We start from the raw sequence: 21040 nt of genomic DNA, 5'->3' as shown, positions 1-21040 counted from the left end.
AGAAACAGACATTGCAGTCGGCTGCAGCGTGGGTCAGGTGTACGTCGGAAGGCGTAGACTGATGCATAGCGCTCAAGTCCGCTTTCCCGCAATGCAGGATAAAGATAATAAAACAAACAAACTAATAACATTACAATCGTACAAATATCTTTGTCTGTCCAGTCCAGGATTTGGTTTGTTTTATTTCGCACGTTTGTGGAGCCAAATATTTACATTGATTTATTTCATTTTAAAGCTTGTTTTAAAGCCATGTTTTAAGACGACGATGTTTTTTCGTTCTTCAAATGTTTTCACGTCCTCGCCTTTGATGAAAAAACGAATTGATTCTCAACCTCATTTAACCCCTTTTTTAAAAAACAAATTTTTTGTATAATTAAATGGAAACTCTAAATGCTTCATGACTTGTTTCGGAAAATCTGATTCTTCCTTTCGTTAATTGCACGATGGTAAGTTTAGCTTCAGTGATAGAGGCGGTTTGTTTGTAATTTTAAATCTTTTTTAATCGACGTTGTTGTAATGTAGTTTGTCGATTCAGTACCATGTTTTGATATATGAGTATTTAGGTGGTGCATTTATTTCCAGTAGAAACAAGTGCTTATGCTTTAGTTGTGCTTAAAGAAAGGAATGGTACATAATGACTTAAAACTAATGTTTTGTGATCTAAAGTTGAAGTAGTTGATATTTTTCCTCCACGTAGTTTTTAGTAAATTACTAGTCATTAAAGCATTGACTTTTGTACCAAATGTTCAAAGTACCTCACGTTTTTTCACTGTTTCGAGTGCAATACCTCAAATTAAATTAATTGATGTTGTCTTAAAATTTTTCAGCTTTATAAGTGCAGCTTGTTTCCATGCATTGACATTGCAAGAATTATTAATGTTCTTATAAAGTAAAAAAAAAGCTATCATGGTGACATAAAATCAGATGCAACCTAGTTCGTACCCTGAACAGTTCGTACCCTGAAAAGAGAGAAAAAATTAAACAAGTCAAAGTCGCTGATTGCAGTTTAATAGCACAAAGCCGAAGTCGCTGATCGGAGTTTCCGCAAACAAACTTAAGGGTTAGCGGAAACTGCAGAAAAATATTCGTGGAAACTGCGATCAGCGAGGGTTAGGGTTAGAGAGCATAGATTACCGGTACTCTATGGTTAGAGTTAGGGTAAAAGTTAGCCGAAACTGCGAAAAAATGTTTGCGGAAACTGCGATCAGCAAAGGTTAGAGTTAAAGCATAGATTACTCTATGGTTAAAGTTGGGGTTAGCGGAAACTGCGGAAAAATGTTTGCTGAAACTGTGATGAGCGAGGGTACCGGTAAACATCGGCGCCGAGTCCCGGGCGGGCCGCGCCCGCCAGACATTTCAAGAATTAAAAAAAAAAATTAATGCAATTTTAAGTCCCAAAGTTTCTGTAACCATCTGCCACCTTCTGATACTAGCCTACTTACCTTATTCGCAGGGTTTTGTCTCCATATGATAGGCCCTACTAGACCTACTAATTAAGCGATTAGTTTTCGTCAATTATTGCCATTGTTACATTCATGCAACATTAAACAACGTTGATTCGCCGTTAAACGAGCAAAAGTGTCCAGCCGCGCCGTTTGTCTCCACTCTGCCACTCGTAGCCCAGTGCTATAAATCAAGTAAATTGCGCAAACCTGCGAGGAACTTCATTGGTGGCAAAAGTCTGACCGCAATTTCCACTGCTTTTACATCGTTTTAACATCGCCAGATGTTAAATCGGTGTAAAAACTGTAGGATTGTTCTTCAAAGGAGTAATTTTCTCTCAAACGACGTTATCAATTAACTCTGCTGCCAAAATGCTCTATTTTGTCGTCTCAATCATCACAGTTTCGTCTGTTACGTCACTGATATTGAACTGTACACACCTGTTGGTTTAGCCCAGGGGTCACCAAACTACGGCCTGCGAGCCAGAACCGGCCCGCGAACTGATTTCATCAGGCCGCCACGTGCTGCGGAAATTACAGCTGCACTACAATTCTGTACATGTGCTTCCCTTGACATTAGCAACCGTCTTTGGCTTTGCCTTTTTGTGTAATAGACACTTCTTTGTTAAAATTGTTCGTTCTTATGGTTCGTTGTTGTATGTTGAATCTGTACAGTTTTCCACCAGGCAGCCTACATGTTGGTGCTCTGTTTTTATCATTAGGCCGCCACAAATGGGGACAGCCTAGGTCAAATTTGGAAAGATGTAATGCTTTTTCAAGAGCACGATGCCCTGTAGTGTATCACAGCAGGGGATAACATTACCAGCAACCTTTCGATTTTCATCACAACTTTGCTATTCCACCGCTGACTTTGTTATTTATTGTGCTCAATTTAAGTCAATGGAGATTCAAAATAGTTGTATATCTTTTCGCAATTTGCATCCGGCCCGCAGCTTTTAATCTCGCAGAAATCCGGCCATCAGAGAAAAAAGTTTGGTGACCCCTGGTTTAGCCGGATGAAACCGTTGGTTGTCATTAGTTGCAATTCAGCTCCTTCGTTATATAACTGTTCTAATTGTAGATTCAATGTAAGCTCGGTTCAATAGCGCAGTTTATCGCTAGATGGCTTCTCGGGAGCTGAATTGCCGTATAATCGCTTCTGCGTTGCATTACAGCATCTTAATGTACAGTGCTTCCTAACCTTTTTCAGTTCGCGACCCACTTTTGATGCAAGTTTTATTGTGCGACCCACAATGAAATATGACATCTTTATTATGGCATTTTTACTACTGTCTACTGGCATACGTACCGTACTGAAATAATTAATGCGACACAAGTGCATCTAATTGTTACGTATTTGTCACATTGTTGCATAATTGTTACGTAATGATATTGCAATAATTTCCCGATCTAATAGAAAACAGGGTGCACAATTCATGAAAAGTCAACAAATGAAGTGAAGATTAGTTATGGCGAAGTAGCCTACTGTTCAAGACCAAACTGCGGCTTGTGAGATTCATAGTAACGTCGGTATTTTTTAGAAAATTTTAACATTTAGTAACATTTAGAAATGCTTTGCGACCCACCTGAAATAGCTTCGCGACCCACCATTTGGGAAGCACTGATCTTGAATCTTATCTGTGCGCCCGCTAGGAGCGACTTATCGTATGAACCCACCGATGTATTGTGTGTGTGTTATCTTGTTGTATCAACAATAGTAATGTAATTATGGAACTAGTACAGTACTGCAGTTTTCGTCCCGCAACCCGCACATACCAATCACAAAAAAACATGCGGAACTGAATTACCAGGACCAGACGTTGTTGCGTACCAATTATATTTATTACTTGTTTCCAAATCGTGTTAGAGGAGACATAGACTTAAATGTAAAACTAGGCTAACCCAACAACCTAGCAAAATCGCCCTTTTGTAAAACGCACAAAATAACCTTTATGACGTGACAGTATGTGCTCGCCCGCCCAGCTATTTTGAAAACTCGGCGCCTATGCCGGTAAAGGTTACAGTTAGCGGAAACTGCGATCAGCAACTTCGGCTTTGTGCTATCTTTCTCTCAATTTTTTCAGGGGAAAAATTTTAAAATGTTTGCCGAAACTGCAATCAGCTACTTCCGATATTTTTAATTTTTTTGACAGTGGCTATTTGACCGTCACCGGTCTTTCAATCTGAAACACTATTTGACCGGTCATGACGTCACTATACAGTCACTTTTTTTCTTTTTCTCTTTCAAAGCAAAAGACGAGAAGCGCGCATATAAGTTCTTAATTCAACAATTTTACTTAACTCGATCCGTGGCACGTGCGATACTTTGCCGGCTTCTATTCTAAAGGGAGTGAGTTCGATACTACCCGGAAGCGTTCTTTTTTTTTTTTAACTAAATTTTGACCCGAAGTGCATTTTTGTAGTCAATTTTTAATTTGAGTTGCCTACAACCTAATTTCTTATGTCTTTTCAAGTGTGAGTAATAAAGTTAGAGTTTTTTTAATTTGCTGGAATTTTGAAAATTTCTCTGGGTAATTTTCCGTTTGTGGCCGTGCTAACTATAGCCTACTACATAATTTTTCATTCAGGCACGTTTTAAACCTTTCAAGGTTTTGCCACCTTTTCCCGTTCATTAACGTGCTGGTAGGTTTATATCGATTTTTGTAGTCATTATCTTTTTCGTCCCAGACGCATTAATGACGAAAAATAAAATGATTGATTGATTGATGTGACCGTGTTTGCCGAATGAAGCATTACATTTTTGCTCTCAACAAGTTAATTAAATACAATGCTTCTTTTAAAAAAATGGTAGTGGTAGTGGTATGTAAATGTAATGCAACTCTAATTAAAAATTGACTACAAAAATGCACTTCGGGTCAAAATTTAGTTAAAAAAGAACGCTTCCGGGTAGTTTTGAACTCATTCCCTCTAGAATAGAAGCCGGCGAAGTATCGCACGTGCCACATTTCGAGTTGAATAAAATGGTTGAATTTAGAAGTTAAATACGCGCTTCTCATCTTTTGTTTGAAAGAGAAAAAGAAAAAAAGGAACTGTATTATGTGTATGATGTAATGACCGGTTAAATAGTGTTTCAGATTCAAAGACTGGCGCCGGTCAAATAGCCACTGCCTAATTTTTTCTCTCGATCTTTTCAGAGTACGAACTAGGTTACATCCTATACTAAAATCTACCATACAAAACGCTGCTTGTATGTTAACATAAACCGGTAATTTTTCAGGCGCGTGGTCCTAAAAAGCATTTGAAGCGGCTTAATGCCCCCAAACATTGGATGTTGGACAAACTCACTGGTGTATTTGTAAGTTCATAATGTATTTAGAATTTTAAAAACTATGTTTCACACAAAAACTATGTTTCACATGTATGCTGTTAATGTTAATATTTGGAAGGTTGAACAGTAATAAAAACCTGCCTACAGTGTTTGTGTCGCCAAATAAGGAATGTTGACTTTATGATTAAAAAGAAAATAAAAATTTGTTATTTAGGAAATTTTTAGGTCCTAGGCAAAAAGCCAAACTCAAATTTTAACCTTGGCATTGATTAAAACTATTTTACCCATTGCTTTAAAGATAGCTGCTTTGTTGTAATAAACCTTTTTCTCTCCGGTGCTTCTCTTTCACACAGTTTGTTAAAAGAAGTATCTCTTGTAAAGTAATTTTTAAAATCAGCTTTGGCATCAAGAAGATGTTTTCATTCACAGGCACCACGACCATCCACTGGTCCCCATAAGTTGAGGGAGTGCCTTCCCCTCTGTATCTTCCTTCGTAACAGGCTCCACTATGCATTGACATACACTGAAGTAAAAAAGATTCTCATGCAGCGATTGGTCAAAGTTGATGGAAAAGTTCGAACCGATACAACTTACCCAGCTGGATTCATGGGTATGAGAATTATAAAATTGCTCACAATGTTCAATCTGTTTTTTTTTTATTGTTTTGATTGATTGATTGAATTTTTATCCTCGGACTGGGAAAGCTTCTTGCAGAGCTTAATCCTGGCAGTTTGCATACTTGTAGAGGCTTTGAATCACTGACACAGGCCCGGTCACCGAGATTGACAGAGTGAAGTTTCCGATTGTTGAAGTCTTGTTGCCGGGGAACTATTTCATCCATCAGATGCCGCTGAATGGAGAGCAGTCCTTAATGTGCGTTGCTCAAGCGCACACCCCGAGAGTCGAACCAGCGCCGCTTGATCTTGAAGCTTCTATGTTCCAGAAGTGACGCGCTAACCAATTGAGCTATCGGGGCGGCTTATGGGCTTCTACCTTGGGTGCAACCTAGTATGTACCCTAAACAGTTCGTACCCTCAGTTCGTACCCTGAAAAGATCGAGAGAAAACATTTGAAAAAGCCGAAGTCAATCGCAGTTTCTGCAAACATTTTAAAATTTTCCCCCTGAAAAGATCGAGAGAAAAAATAGCACTAAGTTGAAGTCGTTGATCGGAGTTTCCGTTTTTCTGCAAACATTTTAAAATTTCCGGTAATGATCCTAAGAGTTTGCTGAAGTCGCTGATCGCAGTTTCAGCAAACATTTTTAAAGGGTTAGGCTTGGGAAAAGATCAAGAAGAAAAATTTAAAAATAACCGAAGTCGCTGATCGGAGTTTTCGCAAACAAACAAACTGAAAAGATCGAGAGAAAAAAATAGAACCGTTTTTCCGCAGTTTCCACAAACATTTTAAAATTTCCAGTAATGATCTTAAGAGTTTGCTGAAGTCGCTGATCGCAGTTTCCGCAAACATTTTAAAATTTCCGGTAATGATCCTAAGAGTTTTTGTTTGTTTGCTGAAACTGCGATCAGCAACTTCGGCTTTTTTTAATTAATTCTCTCGATCTTTTCAGGGTACGAACTAGGTTGCATCCTTCTACCGTGGCTGGCTATGTGAATAGCCTATTACGGAAATGCCAGTCTATATATAATTTAAAGTCACTTGTTTGATACTAAAGGTAAAAGCATGTGAATGCATACATTATCATCACTTCACTTTTGCAGGTTATTGCAAAACTATCAAATATAGTGTGCAATTACAAGTTTGCATAAAACTGTTGCATGCTTAATAAATCATTGAACTTGTGATAATGTTTTATTAGTTCATTTTTAAGTTTTGGTTCAAATGCATTTTTCTTTACCACAACAGGTGAGTGCACGTCCGTTTCGCTTTGTCAAATCGTAATTGCCTTCAATTGACCATAGATCTGTTTATTGCAAGCTGACTGTTTGCTCTGCTATGGTTGATGAAAGATAGGCCTTTGTTTCTTTGGACTGGACTTTAGTTTGCTTAGACATAGTAAGATTGGGCAAAAAAGTTCCAATTTTAGAAGTACTGTTATAGAAGGAACAATTCCAACTACTTTGGTAAATGTTTTCCATGTTTGGAAATGATGACAATTGTGTTATTGCTTTTACATGTTTACATTTTTTGTACATGTGGCAAAAATCAAGTGGGATGAAACAATGCAATTGTATTTTTACCCCAATTACTATTAAATGTGGGGTGAAAATAAATCAAATTATTCAACAAAAACTGTTTATCTTCGCAACTTTGGGCTACTGTTGGCTGTTAAATGGAACATTGACTGACTAAAAGCAGAAGCAAAATATTTGATACCAACTCTGTCACACAAAAGTTTTTTTAGTCGGATTATTATTGAGCTATTCCTGTAAAATCGACTTGTCAGACAAACAATTTAGTTGTGAGAAAATTTTGTAGGTTCCCCTTGTTTCTTTTTGTCTCATCTTGCTATACTTGCTAGTATGCTACTGTTGTTTGTGGTGCTTACGTTGTACACTGGATTGTTTTTGCCTCACATTAACTTAGTATGGTGGAGGGTGGTTCTTTTATAATGCATGAACATTGAGCAGTGCTGTTGTTGTAACATGGTATGACATCATCATTAGTGACATCACTGTTATCATATTGAAATATTAGAGACATTGATGTGGTAAACAATTAACACAAAAAAGTTTATACATTAAATACACCCGCTAAGGTTGACAGTGTTCTGCCCTGGTAAAACGACATTAAAATAATAAAACTCAAAAAATGTAATAAAAGAATTGTAAGGTGCTGTACTGCTGTTGGCAGTCGATTGTTGATTCATAACATTTTAAGAAATGAAATAAATTGATAAAACTTTTGCTTGGACCAGGACACATGATTTGATTGATGGTGTTTGGGAAATGGGAATATCAGACTACTGTATAAGATCTATTATTCTTCACCATGTTAATCTTTTTGTTACTAACCGGGATACTTTTGTTCAGATGTTATCACAATTGAGAAGACCAGTGAAAACTTCCGATTGATCTTGGATGTCAAAGGCAGATTTGCAGTTCACCGGATCACTAATGAAGAAGCAAAGGTAGTTACTATTTTTGGATATTGCTTTACAGCAGGGGTTCGCAACCGGGGGTACTCACAGGGTTGTTGGTATTTTACCCGACCCAAAAAAACCCGGGTGGGTTTTTTTAATAAAACCCACTTAAAAAAACCCCAAAAAAACCATAAAAAAACCCAGAGCATCATATTTGTCCAGTTTTTATTGGAAAATTAAAAAAAATTACAAAAACACTACAAGGCACTTACAACAAACATTAAATTAGGACTTAACCCTTTGCTTTTCAACGTTTTTTGGGAAGTTAACTGCTCAAGGGGGGGCCGTTTTTGGATCAAATTCAATCAGCTGTTACGAGTTATCCGCTGATGCTATTTCAACAGAAGTTGCACTGGTGTGAAAGCAAATCATTTGTCTATAAGTTTGAAAACTCATTATTTTAAAATTTTATATGTTAAACTTGATATTTCAATTTTTGCAAAGGTACCCAAAAACGACAATTTTGATTTAACTTGCCGCCTTCAATTAACCGTGCTAATCCGATTTCATGCAAACTTCTAAATAACAAAGAGCTCGATCGAACGCACGAAGTGTGTGTGCGGTGTGCCGAATCATTGCATTGATTAGAATTTACGACTTGCGAGCAAATCTTATTGTAAGCTACTCGCTGATTCTAAAATAGTTACAATCAGAGTAATATTGTTACACGAATTTGAAAAAAAACAAAACTGCGTTTGTTGTCTTACATTTTTATCCTAAACTAATGCATTCCGAAACTCATGGCTAGCTTCTCGTTTTATGGAACCAAATTTCTCATAAGTAACACCTTAGCCTGCTTGAATAGCTGTTTACATCTTCGTTTGTGTATTTTAGGTCTACAATTGAGTTTGTAGTATGAATATTTTTAGTAGAGAGAAGACAATTGAACAAGTTGTTGAAATAATCTGAAATTTCTAAATTCAAATTAGGTGCTTTTGAAATTGTGGATTTGTGTCAAGTCGCATCACAAATATCATGCAGGCCACATCATAAGTCATTTCGCTTACGGGTGTTTATAAACATGACTCATAAATTACATCCACAAAAAATACAGCATTTACATCAACAAAGCTAAGTTCGAAGCTCACTTTTTATTGAAGATTGTGTCAATCAATTTGAAAATACATTTTTAGTCAGCCAGCGTCGAAATAATGCAACAGCGAATTGAGGAACATGCGTAAACAAAGGAAATGTGAAATAACCCACAGTCAGCAAATCTACATAAATTTAACGTTTACAAATGTTGAATCAATGTAAAAGGACTGGATTGCTGACTGGGTCCTTATTGTTTGAAGCACTAAAAATACGCGTAAAAGCGACAACGTCAGCAAGGCAGTAATTATGTTTCTGGCCAAAAAAAAATAACGTTTGACTTCAAAGATAAAAATGATTATAACGAAGCTTCAAAGTTTGTCGTAAAACATTTTACTGAGATACAATAAACATAATCATTTTGTGCCAGATTGTGAGAAGACTTCCTAGATTCTTTCCAACCATTTGCATGATTGCAAATTATTTTCTATAACTTTACATTGCTAAAAAATGGCTTCTTTGTTGAAACAACGTGGTTACAGTTCTATAAAAAATTCTTAGGCCTACTACATTGAAGTAATGAAATTTTTTTTGTGATTTTGCTGATGACGTTTTACAATATCCGAGAAGTAAAAAATAATAATGATGAATTATTTTACAAAACCGTGGTTTGCAAGTGCTTCACAAAAAATTGTTGGGGGAAAATTTACTATTAGACGTAAAACGTTTGTAAAAGAAAAGTGTCGGTTTACGTATTTATAATGTTTATTGCGCTGTTATCGAATTATAAACTGCCTGTAGGCTATTGTCTACCTTTGTGGTTGCCGGCCAGCTTAGAGCAGCATGCAAACTAAGCGTTTATGGTATTTGCATCGTGTTATGATTCTCGAAAACTTCCCACAAGGTCTTTATTTTTATCGTGATATTTTGTGCCTCTTCTGTCCTAAACTTGAAGTTATTGTGCAGCACTATCCACATCGGTTTTTAGACTCAGTCTTCATTGAAAATCTTTTGTGTGGTGCATCATTTCAAGTAGTGTCTTCCCCTAAACTGTTACACAAATCGCCCAGAACCAGGTTGATTATTATGTATCTTACAGCAGTTGAGAGCCCGTTATTGTATGTGTGGAATTATTACTGTAGATGTCTGACTAAATTCATGCCAAAGTCGAGCAAATTCTGCTTTCGGGATCCTTGCCGTTATTTACTGTATTTTTTGTTGATAAGTTTAGGCAGCATTTTTCCAAGATAAATGAAGACATCGGTATTGTTCGTCACTTAGATTTAGTTTTCTCAGCATTATTTATTCATTCTTTGATCCACTAGTTTGTCCCACTTCTGGTATAATCGGATCGTTTATAAATGGCGGGTCTTCACAATAGCCGGCCTCTTATACATTGGCGCAACGTATTCAGATGTTGAATCAATGATGAAGAAAGCTGATTTGTTGTTTGTCTTATGTGACGCCTAAATTTATGCCTCGTCTACAGTACAAAATATTTTGTAATGTACATTGTGTACATTGTACATTTTGTTTGTAGGCCTACATTACAAAATATTTTGTAATGTAGATGAGGCATTATCATCTTTATTTTGCGCTCTTTGGAACAAAACACAGTGCACTGTGAAACAAAAATACAGGACATAACAACAAGTAGGCGACATAAAGCAGTGAAGGGACGCCATCGAGTTAGCTGCTACGTGTAAATGGAGCCTATCTCATAATTTTGAGTGTATCTCACAATTACTGTTTGCAAAAACGCTATTTCTCCGGCTTCTCCCAAAAGCATTTGCAGTGATACATTTCCTCAATTGCAAGTTTTGTCAATGAGAGCATTTCCATAGAACGTTTATTTCGAAACCAGGTTTTCGTGTCTTTATCCAAGAGAAGATTTCTTATTGTAACGTTTTTTATTCGTCAATGAATATTATCTGCTTGAAACAACTGTTTTGAATAGTTTGTGGCCTCCATAGCCTACTATTTTGATCGTGGATTGCTATTCTTCTTTGTAGAGCTGATAACGCAAAAAAGCTTGCTATTATTGTTTCTAATTAACAGCTTTGCAATCACTGGCTTTTCTTTGTAGCATAAGAAATAACGCGCTTTGTATTATTGAGGTCAAACCAAACAAAAGAAAGCAAGAGGATGCTTCTCTCTGCTCGCGCATATCGATGCACGAAGCAATTATGAGCTTATGGCTTGTCATCGCAATGTAATCCATTTCACGCTTTGCTGGAAGTTAGCTAGAAATAGCAAAAATTCACCAAAATCTTGAATTTACAAGAAAACTGCACAACTTTTAGCATCAAATTTAATATCATCAGATCCGCCTGGCAATTTTAGGAAAAGTCAAGAAAAACCAAGTGCATGGCGTTACTGTGCTTCAAATAATTAAAGGAAATATGAGGGGGGGGCCAAATCTGGCCTCCCTTTGAGGAGCAAAGTGTTAAGGATGTGATTGTGAAGTAATTTCCAAGAATAAACTGAAAACGCAGTGGATATTGCACAGTACACAAAAATCAAGTAATGTCACTTTGTGTATACTACACTAAAACTCATTTATGCAAGAAGGCCTTATAGTTAAATTGGTGAAAGTACTACTCTACTGTAGTCTGTATATATGATGTGAAATGCAATTTAGGAGGCTATTTACCAATTACAGATTCTGGATTCTAACGCATGGCTGTTTCAGAGCATTTGCCTAATTGGCCACGCAATCGCTCAATTGCTCATCCATTACTATATATAATATATATATAAATGATAAAAAATATTTAAACATGATGGCATAAATGCTCCTTGCCTTCAAATCTAAACAAATGATGCAATAATGTGATTTCTACCACAGTAGCATCAACTTGGTATAGAAATCAGTGGATGATGCAACATCCAACTTGATCTTGAAACTAATGGATGATGCAACATTCAAGCAACAACAGCCCTAGTGCATTATTTTATTGAGTTATGCAAGCATGTACTGTGAGTGAAAGGCACTTCACTCGTAAAAAGTAGTTTTGAGGTGAAATAAGCATGAATCTACCTTTTTTTGCATCTTTTTTAAAAAACCCAATAAAACCAAAAAAAACCTGGGTTTTTTTAAAAAAACCCGGGCGGGTTGGGCTTTTTTGAAAAAAACCGGGTTTTTCTCAACCCTGGGTACTCATACCCCCAAGGGGTACGAGATTAAACATCAAGGGGTACGAAGATCCTTGGGCCACAAAGCAGTTTTTGAAACAAATTTCACAGTATGTACAGTTTTATTTTGGAATTGTAAATGATATTATAAATACAGTACCATTACCGTCTTTGCTTTTGAAAAAAACAATTATCTACAAATATTTTGTTATGTAGTAGGCTAAGAAGCCTCATTGTCGTTTCTAGCACTAGTTGCTACGTTCATCTGATGAAATTGAAAGTAAAATTAACAACAAACAAGATGGTTTATTGCTTCACTGACGTTTCGCGCACCATGACAATGCGCATCCTCAGAGCGAATAACATACAAAATAAAATTTCACCAGGTTATATACTGCAGTGCGATTGAAGGCAAGAAAAAATAAAATAAAACACGCAATATTTATTTTATTTTATTTTTTCTTGCCTTCAATCGCACTGCAGTATATAACCTGGTGAAATTTTATTTTGTATGTTATTCGCTCTGAGGATGCGCATTGTCATGGTGCGCGAAACGTCAGTGAAGCAATAAACCATCTTGTTTGTTGTTAATTTTATTTTCAATTTCATCAGATGAACGTAGCAACTAGTGCTAGAAACGATAATTGTCCTGATGAACACCCAAACTTTTCAGTATTCAAGCCTCATTGTCTCATAACAATGTGTTTTTTTTACTTGCTGCTGCTGAAAATGAAAATGGACACCTTGCTAATGGACACCTTGCTTGATCTAATTGCAAATAACTCTTTGCTGCAAAATGTCAAAATTGAAATTATTTCCCACTTGGAAGATGCTGGTTTATTCTTTCGATGGTTACTTTTTTGCTGGTGAATTGAATTATTTCCAGCAATGGATTATAAATTCATTTCTTTTTGATTTAACAAAAATGTCGGACGAGGATAATTTGAAGGAGAACATCATCGAAATGAAAAGCTGTCAAAATTAAAACTGCTATTTGACAAATCAAAGTTAAAAGCTTTTTGGTGTGTTGCTATGAAGCCTTCCCAAGTGTTGCTATGGAAGCCATGACAGTGTTAATTCTCTTAGCAACTTATTACTGTGAAAGTGGCTTTTCGACTATGATGTATCATATATCAAGAATTAGTACTGAAATCGTCTGCAATTGGTAGATGATTTACGTGTTGCCTTGAGTAAAATCAAACCATCGTTTGGGCGAAATTTATCAATGAAGCAGCAACAAATATCTCACTGAGAAGTGACAAACAAAATAACTGACATTTAATTTCTTTTGGTAATTTTTGCATTTTTGTGTAAAATATTGGTTTAATGTTTAATTGAGCTATAAAAGCAATTTAATTTGGCAATATAAACCTGAAAAATTCAATCAGAATTTTTTTGGGGGTACGAAGAATGCTCTGACCTGACAAAGGGGTACGAACAGCAAAAAAGGTTGGGAACCCCTGCTTTACAATCATTACTTGTAATTCTTCAGTATTGCACATTTTAATATCTTAGCCTGAAGTGTTGCCCTCAATTTTTGATACATTTTGGAACCTGTTCAAGTATCGCCCCTGCCAATGTTAATTTAATGAATAGGTCTGATTTGACAGAAGCTTCCTGAGTTGTAATTATTCTGACCATTATGTTTAGTACAAGCTTTGCAAAGTGAAGAAGGTGGCAACTGGACCGAAGGGAATCCCATATTTGGTTACTCATGATGCTCGGACTATAAGATATCCGAACCCTGACATCAAAGTGCATGATACAGTTGTGATTGACATCGCCAGTGGAAAGATCACTCAATTTGTCAAGTTTGATCATGGTTAGCAGACATTATTTCTATGCGATTCATTGCCAGTTTGATCCAAAGTGCTAAATGGTTTGTGTGTTTTTAACCAGTAAAATTAGGAAGTATTGCTTCATTTGCTCCGAATAAAAACTCAGTGAATTCCATTGTATCCAGGTCAGATGTGCATGATCACTGGTGGGCACAACATTGGTAGAGTTGGCACAGTCATGCACAGGGAGCGACATCCAGGTTCGTTTGACATCGTCACAGTGAAGGATGCTCAAGGACACTCCTTCGCTACCCGGTTGTCCAATGTCTTCATCATCGGACAGGTCGGTCTGCTTTTTCGGTTTGCAATTATTTTGTGATGTAATAATGATGTTGAGAGGATGTCCCTATGTGCTTCAAGTGGAAACTAGGCCATTGTTTTCACAAATTAACATTATTTAATTATGAGCTAACAATGAGCTAACATTACTTATATCAATGACAAATATCTTTCAGGCACACAAGACGATGGTCTCTCTACCTAAAGGAAAGGGCATCAGACTGACCATCGCTGAAGAGAGGGATCGAAGACTTGCATCGAAATAATTGATGTTACGCTTTCCCGTATTCTAATAAACTACAGCTCACTGAAAATTGTTACTTACTTTTGAAAGGGTAGTTCAGGTGTGCCAGGAAATAGAGTCAGTTCGGAAGGAAGATTTTGATGGATTGAGAACAAATTTCTAGGAAATGTTAAAAACAATCTTGACGGTCGTCTCTATCTCTGGAGTGTGGCCAGTAGACAATGCTGTTCTCATCATATCACTTTAGTAAGGTACATTGAGGTTGCAAATTATGCTGCTGAGCCTTCGTTTTGCTCTTCCCAAAGGAATCTGATGATCTCTGCGTTGCGATGGTCAAAACAATGACCTCTGCAGGTTGGTTGTTGTGCCATATGTGGCCGTAGCTTCTAATTCTAAACCTATTTCTTTTTCAGACTGCCACAGCAATTAAGACACACCAATTTCAACGATGCACTTGGTAAGCATGAACAAATGCAAGATATTGGTGACCATAGTTGGTAGAAGAACTGTTAAGTTGCTCGAATGTTATGAATTATTTGATGCTTTAGAATTAGTTTTAATGATGTACATAAGCTTAACTCAATGTCTGAAATCGTTTCCAGGCTTTCGTATAAGAATATATTTCAAAATGTGGTTCTTTTAATTACTGTAAGCTTATATAGCTTAGTTATCGCTGTGTAATGATGAGATTCAACTTCAGGTCCGTGTTTTAGATACTAATGACAAGAATTGAAGTTCTGATCAGCGATATCAACTATACAGGGGCTGAACTCGCATTGCAGCTTTACTCTTGTAAACTAAAGAATGGTAATTAGAGGTTACTTCTTGTTCCAGATTTATGGCCAGTTCTGTCCACAAATGATGTAAATAAAGAAACACATTGAATCATTCCTTCAAAAGGTTCGTTCAGATTATTTAGGTTTATTTTTACTCCATTGGAAGTACGGTACTCTCAGATTTTTTGATTTGTTTTCGTGCTACAGCGCGTGAACATCAGTTAGCCTACACACTACACAGGTACGTAAATGTCATGGTGCTGGTATCACAACTCAGCACCACAGGATTCAAAACAATGGCATCCCGATGTTGATTGAAACTATGATTTTTCTGCTTACTATGGAAGCGTTGTCTGTCCATTGCTACGCCTGGTGCAGTTTATAAACTGCACTTCTCACCTTCTTGCATTCCGACTAAATATTTTTGTTTTACCGTTCAACCATCTGGGTAGATAAATGCAAGTTACATAAAGATTGAGTGGAGTTACTACTAACCCTTTGTTTAGAAACTGTACGGATATGACTTTCCACTTGTAGATGTCAATTATCGCTGTGTAATGATGAGATTCAACTTCAGGTCCGTGTTTTAGATACTAATGACAAGAATTGAAGTTCTGATCAGCGATTTTCCGCTCAACTTTCCACTGAAGTTGATATTCTGGTCTCCAGAATAAAAAGTGACGAGTTCTGTTTGTTTCAGATTGGTAACTACTTCACAAATTTTCACTGGTTGGGTCTACATCACCTGAATCGTCTCTTAGCACTAACCAAATATTCAAAAAGGTTTTTGCTTATGAAAGATCCATGTAAGTTTTGGTTACTACTTTTGTTCGAACAAGTTTCATTGGTGGCCAAAGTACAAACAATTAGTGATGACATCGCTGTGTAATGATGAGATTCAACTTCAGGTCCGTGTTTTAGATACTAATGACAAGAATTGAAGTTCTGATCAGCGATTTTCCGCTTAACTTTCCACTGAAGTTGATATTCTGGTTTCAATAGAAATAAAAAGTGACTTGTGCTTGGTTGAATGCCGTGCTATGCTTCAATAAGCTTCATTCATTATCTTGTCGCTACAAAAAAGTAAAAAGTAAAACAAGTAACCAACCAACGCCACCTTCTCTATGAACACAAACGTATTCCAACAAGACTCAAGTCACGCAAGAGCTTCATCAAAGTCGGTCCATTGGAACACACAAGCGCGGCAGCTGCACGATTAGAAATGTGGACCTCTGAGCCTGATAGGACACAACATCCTGCCATCCCACGTCCTTCCGAAAGTCTTCAACAAACTCCCACCCTTGAGAGAAGAGAGTGGTGCTGCCTAAATAGAACCGCTGTGGAGTCCGGAGAAATACAAGCAATCTTTTCGATGGAAGATGACTCCTGACCCAACGTGTGGTTGCGGCCTAGACAATCAGACGATAAAGCACATCCTCACCAACTGCCCCCTTAGCCCTTCATGTGATGACAGCGACCTCAAAAACATCACAGACAATGCTCTTACCTGGCTCCGACACTGGCGTGACAAGCTATGAATGAATGAATTATCTTGTTGCAGATTTGCATCCAATCGTGGTGTCCCGCGATGGTGGAGCTTCATATTGTTCTCTTCAAACTAAAGGTTCGTTTATTTGTGACGTTTTATCACTTCATAAGTATTCTTGCATTCTTTTGGTTTTAATAATTTAACTGTCGCTGTGTAATGATGAGATTCAACTTCAGGTCCGTGTTTTAGAAACTGATGACAAGAATTGAAGTTTTGATCAGCGCTACCAAGTATGCGAGGACCGAGCGCGCATTGCAGCTTTACTCTTGTAACCTAAAGAATGTTAATTAGCCGTTTCTCCTTCCAGATTTATGGCCAGTTCTGTCCACAAATGATGTAAATAAAGAAGCACATTGGATCATTGCTTCGAAAGGTTCGTTCAGATTATTAAGTTTATTTTTACTCCAATGGAAGTACGGTACTCTGTTTCAGATTCTTTTTGATTTGTTTTCGTGCTACAGCGCGTGAACATCAGTTAGCCTACACACTACACAGGTACGTAAATGACATGGTGCTGGCATCACAACTCAGCACCACAGGGTTCACAACAATGGCATCCTGTTGTTGATTGAAACTTTGATTTTTCTGCTTACTATGGAAGTGTTGTCTGTCCATTGCTACGCCTGGTGCAGTTTATAAACAGTTTATAAACTGCACTTCTCACCTTCTTGCATTCCGAATAAATATTTTCTTTTACCATCCAGCCATCTGGGTAGACAAATGCAAGTTACATAAAGATTGAGTGGAGTTACTACTAACCCTTTGTTTAGAAACTGTACGGATATGACTTTCCACTTGTAGATGTCAATTATCGCTGTGTAATGATGAGATTCAACTTCAGGTCCGTGTTTTAGATACTAATGACAAGAATTGAAGTTCTGATCAGCGATTTTCCGCTCAACTTTCCACTAAAGTTGATATTCTGGTCTCCAGAATAAAAAGTGACGAGTTCTGTTTGTTTCAGATTGGTAACTACTTCACAAATTTTCACTGGTTGGGTCTACATCACCTGAATCGTCTCTTTGAACCAACTCGACATTCAAAGTCAAGACTTCCGCTTAAGAAAGATCCATGTAAGTTTTGGTTACTACTTTTGTTCGAACAAGTTTCATTGGTGGCCAAAGTACAAACAATTAGTGATGACATCGCTGTGTAATGATGAGATTCAACTTCAGGTCCGTGTTTTAGATACTAATGACAAGAATTGAAGTTCTGATCAGCGATTTTCTGTTCAATTTTCCTTGGAGTTGATATTCTGGTGTCAATAGAAATAAAAAGTGACTTGTGCTTGGTTGAATGCCGTGCTATGCTTCAATAAGCTTCATTCATCATCTTGTTGCAGATTTGCATCCAATCGTGGTGTCCCGCGATGACAGAGCTCCATATTGTTGTCTTCAAACTGAAGGTTCGTTTATTTGTGACGTTTTATCACTTCAAAAGCAGTCTTGCATTCTTTTGGTTTTAATAATTTAGCTGTCGCTGTGTAATGATGAGATTCAACTTCAGGTCCGTGTTTTAGAAACTGATGACAAGAATTGAAGTTCTGATCAGCGATATCAACTATACAGGGGCTGAGCGCGCATTGCAGCTTTACTCTTGTAACCTAAAGAATGTTAATTAGCGGTTACTTCTTGTTCCAGATTTGTGGCCAGTTCTGTCCACAAATGATGTAAATAAAGAAACACATTGGATCATTGCTTTAAAAGGTTCGTTCAGATTATTTAGGTTTATTTTTACTCCATTGGTAATACTCTGGTTCAGATTCTTTTTGATTTGTTTTCGTACTACAGCGCGTGAAGATCAGTGAGGCTACACAGGTACGCAAACAAATACTTTTGTAATGGTGCTGGTATCACAACTCAGCACCACAGGGTTCACAAAAATGGCATCCTGATGTTGATTGAAACTTTGATTTTTCTGCTTACTGTGGAAGCGTTGTCTGTCCATTGCTACGCCTGGTGGAGTTTATACAATGCACTTCTCACCTTCTTGCATTCCGAATAAATATTTTCTTTTACCGTTCAGCCATTTGGGTAGACAAATGCAAGTTACATAAAGATTGAGTGGAGTTACTACTAACCCTTTGTTTTAGAAACTGTTTAGAAACTGTAAGAATATGACTTTCCACTTGTAGATGTCAATTTTCGCTGTGTAATGATGAGATTCAACTTCAGGTCCGTGTTTTAGATACTAATGACAAGAATTGAAGTTCTGATCAGCGATTTTCAGTTGACTTGCACTTGAGTTATAGTTTTGGTCTCAGGATCAAAAAGTTGCAGTTGTGTTAGTTCCAGAATGTTAACTTCTGCACAAATTTTCACTGTCAGGATCTCCACTTACCGTGAATCGTCACTTTGATCCAACCCAACATTCAAGTCAAGAATTTTCACTTATCAAACATCCATGTAAGTTGTAGCTGTTCTTTGTGCTTGGTTGAAAGATACGTTTTGTTCGAACAAGTTTCATTGGTGGCCAGAGTACAATCAATTAGTGATGACATCGCTGTGTAATGATGAGATTCAACTTCAGGTCCGTGTTTTAGATACTAATGACAAGGATTGAAGTTCTGATCTGCGATATCAACTATACAGGGACCGAGCGCGCATTGCAGTTCCACTATTGTAACCTAAAGAATGTTAATTAGCGGTTACTTCTTGTTACAGATTTATGGCCAGTTCTGTCCACAAATGATGTAAATAAATAAACACATTGGATCATTCCTTCAAAAGGTTCGTTCAGATTATTAAGTTTATTTTTACTCCATTGGAAGTACGGTACTCTGTTTCAGATTTTTTGATTTTTTCGTGCTACAGCGTGAACATCAGTTAGCTTACACACTACACAGGTACGTAAATGTCATGGTGCTGGTATCACAACTCAGCACCACAGGGTTCAAAACAATGGCATTTCGGTGTCGATTAAAACTATGATTTTTTTTTTACCCCTGGTGCAGTTTATAAAATGCACTTCTCGCCTTCTTGCATTCCGAATAAATATTTTTCTTTTACCATCCAGCCATCTGGGTAGACAAATGCAAGTAACATAAAGATTGAGTGGAGTTACTACTAACTAACCCTTTGTTTAGAACTGTACGAGTGTACGCATATGACTTTCCACTTGTAGATGTCAATTATCGCTGTGTAATGATGAGATTCAACTTCAGGTCCGTGTTTTAGATACTAATGACAAGAATTGAAGTTCTTATCAGCGATTTTCTGCTTGTATTTACTGAAAACACGATTTGCTGGATGTGACGTTTTGTGTTTTCCAGACGTGACGTGCTGGTCGTGGATTCCTGGTGACGTCGACAATGCCATTGGGCTTCCTTCCCTGGCTAGGTCAACCACTTATGGTGTATAACTGTTGGATGGCTCTCGAAAACAGACACCTATCCCAAGTCCTTTATGTTTTCTACATCTGAGACAACTTTGTGGATGCCTTTTTGTTGTGTATTCAGGATCATTTGAACCGCGTTGCCTTTTGTAATAAAATCTAACGTGCACCATAAGGACGCATAGAATTTCAACCGTCGTGGGGAAACCTGTTTGTACTTGGTCAGCACTGAGTTAAATAGTTTGCTACTAAACTCAAAGATTCTCTTTACATTGCTCGAAGTCTACACATTTACATGGTGTCACGGTTTCTTTCTATCCCTTACCAGGAAAGAGACTTGGAAAGGTTCAATGACGTAGTTTAATGGGATATTACCGAAAGGCAGTCACTGAAATGTCGAATAGTTCTACTAATGAATCTCTGCTCAATTACCCACTACCACAACAACAACAATCGGCAACTCATAACACAACTCTCAGTAATAATAATTCTTCAACTCAATAACTTACTTCGATCACAAGCACGTTTTAACGTTCGCGTTTTGTCGCTTCTACCTTTTTCTTGACCTTTGCTATGTTGATGTGTATTGTTTTGATATGATGGTCAGAAATAAAAAAACAACTGAACTGAACTGAACTGAACTGAATAATCATAATGCAAATTACACCACTATTTATAGCAAGTTGATTGGTCCAGCAACTTCGATAAGGTTACGCAATGTTACATCATACGAACTCATTATTCTGTCAAGTTATAAATAAGCAAGTTAAAGAAGCTTCCAGATTTGCTATAGGCGTTATAGTTGTAGGCTACGGTACTTGATCTTTATCCAAGCAAGTACTGTAATAAATATCCAGCCTTACACAGGCACGTAGGCTAAACCTATTCGCAAAGTGAATAATGAGCTTTTGCTGTCTGGCCATTGAAATCACCGCAGTTTTTGTTCCAATGATTAAACGTTAAGTCCAAGAAAGGATTTTTAACTTGTGTTTACATTTTTGTTGGCTTGTGCAACTCAGCCAC

General features: G+C 37.2%; 2 protein-coding genes and 10 non-coding genes across 15 annotated transcripts; all 12 read left to right on the top strand.

Annotated features, from left to right (window-relative positions):
- Positions 1-427: 427 nt before the first annotated feature.
- Positions 428-14429, top strand: LOC145768689 (small ribosomal subunit protein eS4-like). Of its 2 annotated transcripts, none has more exons than XM_082580254.1 (7): positions 428-446; positions 4681-4758; positions 5161-5341; positions 7722-7819; positions 13649-13820; positions 13962-14119; positions 14292-14429. In XM_082580254.1, the coding sequence occupies exons 1-7, from the start codon at positions 444-446 to the stop codon at positions 14379-14381; spliced, it is 780 nt and encodes a 259-aa protein (XP_082436380.1). In that variant the 5' UTR covers positions 428-443; the 3' UTR covers positions 14382-14429. The 2 variants fall into 2 exon arrangements, with proteins under 2 accessions (XP_082436380.1, XP_082436382.1); XM_082580256.1 differs by lacking the exon at positions 428-446 and adding an exon at positions 609-627.
- A 20-nt stretch (positions 14430-14449) lies between these two features.
- LOC145768690 (uncharacterized) lies at positions 14450-20642 on the top strand. 3 transcript variants are annotated; one of them, XR_014288968.1, is made up of 11 exons: positions 14450-14816; positions 15194-15259; positions 15836-15941; positions 16697-16759; positions 17649-17757; positions 18027-18089; positions 18325-18390; positions 19012-19089; positions 19348-19413; positions 19770-19847; positions 19956-20642. XR_014288968.1 is itself a non-coding variant. In XM_082580257.1 (10 exons), the coding sequence occupies exons 4-9, from the start codon at positions 16724-16726 to the stop codon at positions 19386-19388; spliced, it is 393 nt and encodes a 130-aa protein (XP_082436383.1). In that variant the 5' UTR covers positions 14458-14816; positions 15194-15259; positions 15836-15941; positions 16697-16723; the 3' UTR covers positions 19389-19413; positions 19956-20642. The 3 variants fall into 3 exon arrangements, 2 of the variants coding, with proteins under 2 accessions (XP_082436383.1, XP_082436384.1); XM_082580257.1 differs by lacking the exon at positions 19770-19847 and having other exon boundaries at positions 14458-14816; XM_082580258.1 differs by lacking the exons at positions 14450-14816; positions 15194-15259; positions 15836-15941; positions 19770-19847 and having other exon boundaries at positions 16034-16759.
- On the top strand, positions 15035-15104 carry LOC145769731 (small nucleolar RNA SNORD18). Its single transcript, XR_014289056.1, has one exon. It is a non-coding gene; the product is annotated as a small nucleolar RNA SNORD18 (small nucleolar RNA).
- On the top strand, positions 15688-15757 carry LOC145769730 (small nucleolar RNA SNORD18). Its single transcript, XR_014289055.1, has one exon. It is a non-coding gene; the product is annotated as a small nucleolar RNA SNORD18 (small nucleolar RNA).
- LOC145769728 (small nucleolar RNA SNORD18) lies at positions 16019-16088 on the top strand. Its single transcript, XR_014289053.1, has one exon. It is a non-coding gene; the product is annotated as a small nucleolar RNA SNORD18 (small nucleolar RNA).
- LOC145769732 (small nucleolar RNA SNORD18) lies at positions 16836-16905 on the top strand. Its single transcript, XR_014289057.1, has one exon. It is a non-coding gene; the product is annotated as a small nucleolar RNA SNORD18 (small nucleolar RNA).
- On the top strand, positions 17501-17570 carry LOC145769727 (small nucleolar RNA SNORD18). Its single transcript, XR_014289052.1, has one exon. It is a non-coding gene; the product is annotated as a small nucleolar RNA SNORD18 (small nucleolar RNA).
- Positions 17835-17904, top strand: LOC145769726 (small nucleolar RNA SNORD18). Its single transcript, XR_014289051.1, has one exon. It is a non-coding gene; the product is annotated as a small nucleolar RNA SNORD18 (small nucleolar RNA).
- Positions 18166-18235, top strand: LOC145769724 (small nucleolar RNA SNORD18). Its single transcript, XR_014289049.1, has one exon. It is a non-coding gene; the product is annotated as a small nucleolar RNA SNORD18 (small nucleolar RNA).
- LOC145769725 (small nucleolar RNA SNORD18) lies at positions 18834-18903 on the top strand. The gene has a single exon (XR_014289050.1). It is a non-coding gene; the product is annotated as a small nucleolar RNA SNORD18 (small nucleolar RNA).
- LOC145769733 (small nucleolar RNA SNORD18) lies at positions 19189-19258 on the top strand. Its single transcript, XR_014289058.1, has one exon. It is a non-coding gene; the product is annotated as a small nucleolar RNA SNORD18 (small nucleolar RNA).
- Positions 19823-19892, top strand: LOC145769735 (small nucleolar RNA SNORD18). Its single transcript, XR_014289059.1, has one exon. It is a non-coding gene; the product is annotated as a small nucleolar RNA SNORD18 (small nucleolar RNA).
- Positions 20643-21040: the final 398 nt, after the last annotated feature.

The sequence above is a fragment of the Aplidium turbinatum genome, chromosome 4 (assembly GCF_918807975.1).
Source record: "Aplidium turbinatum chromosome 4, kaAplTurb1.1, whole genome shotgun sequence".
NCBI lineage: Eukaryota > Metazoa > Chordata > Ascidiacea > Aplousobranchia > Polyclinidae > Aplidium > Aplidium turbinatum.
The sequence above is the reverse complement of the archived record's forward strand: the minus strand, read 5'-3'. Positions and strand labels throughout refer to the sequence as shown.